The following is a 6846-nucleotide window of genomic DNA, read 5'->3' as shown; positions in this document are numbered from 1 at the left end:
CTGACAAAGATGAGCCTCTAGCTGGAAGGGGCCAGTGGAGAATGACAAAAACCCATCAAAACACCTTTGCACATTTTGATAATACCAGAGATAAATAACTAAAATATTCCACAGGGAAAGAAGTATGTCACAGGTAATGTACTGGGAAACAGAATAGAGACTGGAACCTAGAACTGGGATATTGTAAATCCTCAGTGAAAATGATCTCTAATCTAGAATTTTATGCCTAGAAAAAATACCAAGTGAAAGTATGTTTTTCTTTTTTCCCCTTTCATTGACTATCCAGGTAAACTTTCAAGATGAAGAGAATTAATTCATTTGCAAACATGTGTTCCATCAAAACAAAATAGAATACATGGGATTTAAAAATAGGAGTTCTGTCACAGAAAAGACACTAGTCCAAACTGTAGCAGAAAGATAGAAGGGTCAGGAACTAACGAATTATCTGATTATCCACACAGGTTTCCTTATGTGGAAAAATAGAAAAAAGCATTTTACAGAGTTGTTGAAAAGTTTGAAGAAGGCTTCAAGTTTTGAAGAAAGCCAAGTAAATAAAAATATGAGGAAAGTTACTCCAGGAAAATAAAAAAGTGGTACGTCACGTGGTTCAGCAGTCAACAATATTTTACACAGACATAATAATGAAAACACGTAATATGCATATAACCAAAAATTCTCAAATAACTACATTGAGAGGGCTATAGAGGAAATAATGGAGGTGGGGGGGCAGTATTGGATAAAGAACTAAAGTGCTCAAACACCTTAATGGGAATAGACAAAGGGAATGAATTAAGAGTTAATAGCATATATGTAATATTTAGATACAAGGTGATAAAGAGTAAAGTGGTTGGCTCTGGAAAAATTAACTTGGGGTAGATGGCATGCTGGGAGACTGTGCTTATAAGTCTTTTAATACTACTTTATGCATGCATTATTTCCATATTAATATATAAATTAATTAAATCATCAATTTATTTAAAATATGAAAGAAGCATCTAGAACATTTAAATAAGTCTGAACTCTATAGCAAATAATTAATTTCATGATTCTATATTCCAAAGTGGAGTTTAGTAAAAAAAAATAAAATAAAAAAAATAAAAAGTACTTGGAAAAGTAGTGATTTTAAGGAAATGAAACACTGAAGAGGGAAAGGAAGTCTTACTTTTTGCAATTTATTTTGCAGTTTATTTCATGAGCTACACTGATAACCTGAGGAAAGACACTGGTAGAAGCTCACCAAATTATTTGGAAGAAAATGAACCCAGGGACCCAGCTGTACTAGCAGACTGTACTGGGTGCATGAGGTTTAGTGTGTATAACAGCAGGAAGGTCACCAAGTGAGGAAGAAGCTACAGGTTCTCACACTTTGAGTGACTTTACACCTGTTTCTTAACTTCTCTGAGCCTCAGTTTCTTGGCCTACAGAGATACAGAAGACGATTATGTCATAGTATGACCTTTCCCCCATAGGTGGACATCACTTGTGTATATGTATATGCAATGCTGTGAACACATACGTTTTAAAGGGATAAACTGATCCAAGAATAAACTGCATTGCTAGAGAAAGGTACCTGCTAACCTCAACAGAAAATTGTTTTCCATCACTGGAACACAGGATAGCAGTTTATAGCTTTCAAGCTTTAATTTGTAATAGTAACATACTGTTTAATTTCTTACATTTATCACTAAAATTCACAGACCAAGGTCAATGCAGAACACATAAATTTTAATAAAAACAAATTTAAATCTTTATCAGTAATTCCCTATAAAACAGTTTAAGGAATCTGCTTAATTATAAAAGTTAAAAAAACGAAAACCAAAGAACTCAAGGACCTACCAACCATTAAATCCTATGTAGAGACCCAAGTCCATCAAAGCAGCTGCTGCTTCCTTGGTACCGTCAAATGAATGCACCTAAGGACATGAAGGCGTACTTTTATTATAATAATTAATTTTCTTTAAAATTCTAAATAACATTAATAGGACTGTCTAAGCAAAAATACAAACGCAGTAGGGGTTTTTTGAACATGGGGTTTCAAATGTGGCCCCTACAATTTTTATTTTCAAATCAAATTTCACAATTATAACCTGTCATCATCTCCAATGTGATGAGGCAAGAAGGAGACGGCTGCCTAGAATTTCTGTCTGTGGCTGTGCTGAGGTCTCTGCACCAGCACTACTGCTGTACCTCCAGGAAAGGGGACTGGAGGAGAGAGCCACATTCTAGGCAAAAGCATGAGGAAAAGGTAAAATGTTACAAGACTATTTAAAAAATATTTTTAAATGTTCAATTTTTTTGTTACAGGATGCTTTTTTTTTTCTAGAAGTGAATTTTAAGAGAAAAATTTAAGATGTATAAATAGATTGTAAGAACATTGCTTAGAAACTGTAAATTGTTATACAGTCAATAATATCAGCTCAGCAAGCAAAAAGGGTTGAGATGGAATTTTTCTCCTTCAAAGATAAAGGAGTTAAAGCAAAAATTTTCACACTTCAGATGTATTTATGTAATCATAAGTGACAAGACTCCTTTAAACACACCTAACAAGTGAAGTCACATTAATATAGCATCCAGAGAGTCTGAATACACTGTGGGTAACATGTTTCTCAAAAATAACTGTTACACAGCTGCTCAAAAGGGTTTGTTCTTCCCCTCAGCACTTCCAGCTGACTAGAAGGAAAACATAGCCTCCATCAATATAAGATAATTTTAAATACGACCCTCATAAACCATTTTAGAAAATTAGTTATTAATTCTTTATTTGGCAATTTTCTTTTGATAAAAGTCAAACATTTAGGTTGGATTTGTTGTTGCTGTTAAGTTTTTTAAACTACAGCTGACCCTTTAACAACACAGGCCTGAACTGAGAAAGTCCACTTACATGTGGATAACAGCTTTTTTGCTGGAGACCAGTGAGTCTCTCCTAAAATTACATGTGAAAATTGTACATATGAGCATTTTTCTGAGGCAGATTTTCAAAGGAGTCCATGATCCAAAAAAAAAAATTAAAAATCACTGCTATGGATACCCAAGCTAAGTGATACACAGATACTATTTATGGAACTTTCTCAAGACTAATGACTGAAATGACCATAGAGAAGTGTTTCGAGCAGAAGCAAACTACAGAAATGAGAATGTGTCTCTAATCAGAGTGGTAATAGTAAATAAATATAGTTGACAAGAAATTAAGAAGGCAAACCTGAAAAGAGTGCTAAAATATTTTAAAATATTATTAAATTTCGTTTATATTTTGCTCAAAATTTAAATTGAAGAACACTAAAGAACGGCTGATGGAGGAAGTGGAGAAAAAGAAGATCATGCAGACTATTACAATGTGCAGGACTAAATTCACAGGGTTTTCTTGTGAACAGAATTCTGTACTCATTCTTGTACTCTGAACAAAGTAAATGTAACTAAAATAGTGTGGTTTATGTTTGTACCATATCTGATCTATAGATTTAACAGTACATTTATATGCCCTTCTAATAAGAGAGAGCAGAACCTTCGTAACTTTATTGCTGACATCTGAATCACTTTATAGAGGCCAACATCATTTATTAAAAGCAGTTTCTATACTTACCACTCCACCTACACACCGATCTCTATTCCTTCTCATTATGTCTGTGAATTTAAAACAGAAACAACTTGATCTCTGCAAATTCTTAAATTTTAAATGAGATTTCAGCTTTAGCAAATAGCTTGATATCTGCAAATTCTTAAATTTTAAATGAGATTTTAGCTTTAACTCACCCAAAAATTCAGCATGTGAGTTCCGACAATGAAGAAACATTGGTAATTTTGTTTGTTCTGACAGTTCAAACTGTTTTTCAAAATATCTGCAAAATGGAAAAAAAAATTTCCTCATTAAAAATTTTATTTTAGCATGAGAAAAATAATTGTCAAATGATTTTTTTTTTTAAGTTAAAGGGCTTTTATTCTCTAGAAATGATAGAACAGAAATAGTGAATTCAGGCATTTAAAACACATCAGGCCTAGCCAAAAGCTTTTATAAAAACTTCCTGAAAGGGTTACTTCATTTTCTGGGATTACAAAATTATTTTCAGAAATGTTTGTTAGTTTTTCCATTGTAACTGCCAGGTAAATTAGGTAGCACTTTACCATTGATCGCTAGAAGTAAAGAGCTGTAAGGTTTAAGTGTACAGTGATGGAGACTGTTCCCCCAAATAATTACTTTTAACTAGCTTTCTGACTAAATCCCAACAAATGAAGTGGACACCCTCCTATCACCCGTGGGATCCCTTCCCCGAAGCATGTGTTGGTGGCCGAAAAGACATGGCCAGCCCCTTGTCCCGAGAGCTGGCTGAGCACCACCAGTGGGCATCAACTCACTCCAGTGAGAAGCCACTTCTACTCAGTGTTTTCTATGTGCTGTTATACAAGGAGTTATTGCCACTGAGCAAAAAGAAGGATTCCCTTAAAAACTAAACACAAAGAATTTATGAAACAAATGAGCACAAAAACTGAAATACTCTATTTTTCAGAAAAATGAAAATTACATGATAAAATGGCAGTCCTGAACATTTTAGAGTACTTTATAAAAAGAGTTTTAAGTGCCTTATACCATTGTCTCATCTAATCCTCAAAATAACCCTAGGATAGATAGGACAAGAGCTGGTGTCAGAGGGGTGTAAGACCTTGTCCAAGATCACAACACACAAGAGGCTTTCAAGAAGCCTCTTCCTGGTTCCAGCATTTAAGGACAATATCCAGAGGACATGACAGGGTGGGAGTTCTGTGTGTCTTCATTTCAGCAGTGTTCCCTCTCGTTCTCATTAATGGTCATGTAGTTTAAGCTAAACCAGGAGTTACAGACAATAGGCGTCATATTATTTTCTTAAGGGGTTTACCTCTTCTAGGCCCCTAATTTGGGGGAACAATTTCTCCGTGTATAACTTAAATCTCTTTTGCTGTGTTTTCCTATATCTTGTCTCCTTGAAGTGCCAGACAACTATTTTCCTAAGAGTACCCGCTTTGTAAAACTCTTGAAAATGCTACATTTTAGAATTAGAAATAGAAATGTACTTCTCAAAGAAATAGTCATCCTAAAATTGGTGGTCTATGTCTTTATTATCCAATTTTTTTTTTTCAGATTCTGCTGGACTAGAATAAGCAAAAATATTTTTAGTTAGCATGGTGCTGAAACTTCACAGTGTAGGAAATATAAACGAACACTGGGACAAAATATTTTAATAATTACTACTGGTCACTATTTCCATAACCTCTAAAGTAATTCAAATATCAGCAGTTAAGTGCTCTCCAGTCATTATGTAAACTTTACTCTGTATTTGGCTTCTGGCTACACACAGCCATACAACCAAGCCACAGATGTACAGAATCTAATGATCAGCTTGGAAATAAGCCTTCCTATCGCAGAGTAGGCAAAAGTACAATTTATGAAAATAACAGATACCCAAGCAACGTGCTTACAGAATTTTATATGAGAAAAGAAAAGGTCGACGTGCTCAAGCCAGCTAGGTATCATAAGAAAACCATGTGGTTAAAAAATCATTCCCAATAATACAAATTGAGGATAATTGGTACTTAACATCCAATGACTAGGGTCTTTAAAGAAAAAACAACCCACTACGGTAACTAGGAATAAAAACAGAAGCTAAAGGGCAGGAAGTGGCACCTGTATTTTTTTTAACACAGGTGTTTTTAAAAAAATATTTATTGATTTATTATTTATCTATTTATTTATTTATGGCTGCATTGGGTCTTTGCTGCTGCACACAGGCTTTCTCTAGTTGCGGCGAGCGGGGGCTACTCTTCGTTGTGGTGTGCGGGCTTCTCATTGCAGTGGCTTCTCTTGCGGCAGAACACAGGCTCTAGGCGCGTGGCACTCGGGCTCAGTGGTTGTGGCACGCAGGCTCTGGGCGCAGGCTCAGTAGTTGTGGCGCACAGGCTTAGCTGCTCCGAGGCATGTGGGAATTTCCTGGACCAGGGTTTGAACCCGTGTCCTCTGCACTGGCAGGTGGATTCTTAACCACTGCGCCATCAGGGAAGTCCAGTGGCACCTATTAAGAGACTTCTCTGCTTCTTTTAAGATTTTTAAAAATTCATAAATGAGAATCATTCTTTGAGTTAGATTTGCTTACTTTAGCAAAGCTGTAATTTGCTTCTGATTGTAAATATTACTGCTTCTTACATTTTAGGGTCAACAATAGCTAAGGTCAGGGCTTGAAAAGTTCAACTTCAGAGTACCAGCTGTTATTACAGGCATACCTTGTTTTACTGAGCTTCTTGGATACTGTTTTTTTGTTTGTTTTTACAAATTGAAGATCTGTGGCAACTCTACGTGAAGCAAGTCTATCGGCGCCATTTTTCCAACAGCATTCGCTCACTTTGTGTCTCTGTGTCACGTTTTGGCAAGTCTTGCAATATTTCAAACTTTTTCATTATTGCATTTGTATTGTATTATTGTATTTTCATTATTGTATCTGTGATCAGTGGTCCTTGATGTTACTATAGCAATTGTTTTGGAGAGCCACAAACCTTGCCCATACCAGACAGCGAACTTAACAAATATTCTGTGTGTTCTGACCTACCAGCGTGTTCCCTGGTCTCTCTTCCTCTCCTTGGGCCTCTCTAGTCCCTGAGATACAACAGCATTGAAATTAAGCAACTAATAACACTACAATGAATTGCCTCTAAGTGTTCAAGTTAAAGGAAGCGTTTCATGTCTCACACTTTAAATCAAAAGCTAGAAATGTTTAAGCTTAGTGAGGAAGGCATGTTTAAAGCCAAGACAGGCCAAAAGCTAGGCCCCTTGAGCCAGTCAGCCAAGTTGTGAATGCAAAGTTAAAGTTCCGAAACAAAATTCAA

General features: G+C 35.7%; 1 protein-coding gene across 5 annotated transcripts in view; it reads right to left on the bottom strand.

Annotated features, from left to right (window-relative positions):
* TATDN1 (TatD DNase domain containing 1) overlaps positions 1–6846 on the bottom strand; it is a 38228-nt gene that overhangs the window by 9153 nt on the left and 22229 nt on the right. For 4 of the 5 annotated variants that reach the window (XR_003793569.1, XM_029222985.1, XM_029222983.1 and 1 more), the window contains 3 exons: positions 3751–3836; positions 3581–3621; positions 1837–1913 (listed from right to left, as the gene is read on the bottom strand). Coding sequence is in view for 3 of the 5 variants with exons in the window: in XM_029222985.1 (XP_029078818.1) it covers positions 1837–1913; positions 3581–3621; positions 3751–3836 (204 nt within the window). In the remaining 2 variants the exon portion in view is untranslated. The remainder of the gene's footprint in view (positions 1–1836; positions 1914–3580; positions 3622–3750; positions 3837–6846) is intronic. The other variant, XR_003793570.1, reaches the window with a different exon arrangement.

The sequence above is a fragment of the Monodon monoceros genome, unplaced genomic scaffold, assembly GCF_005190385.1.
Source record: "Monodon monoceros isolate NGI ecotype Baffin Bay Population unplaced genomic scaffold, NGI_Narwhal_1 Super_Scaffold_14, whole genome shotgun sequence".
In the NCBI taxonomy this organism is placed as follows: Eukaryota; Metazoa; Chordata; class Mammalia; order Artiodactyla; family Monodontidae; genus Monodon; species Monodon monoceros.
The sequence above is the reverse complement of the archived record's forward strand: the minus strand, read 5'-3'. Positions and strand labels throughout refer to the sequence as shown.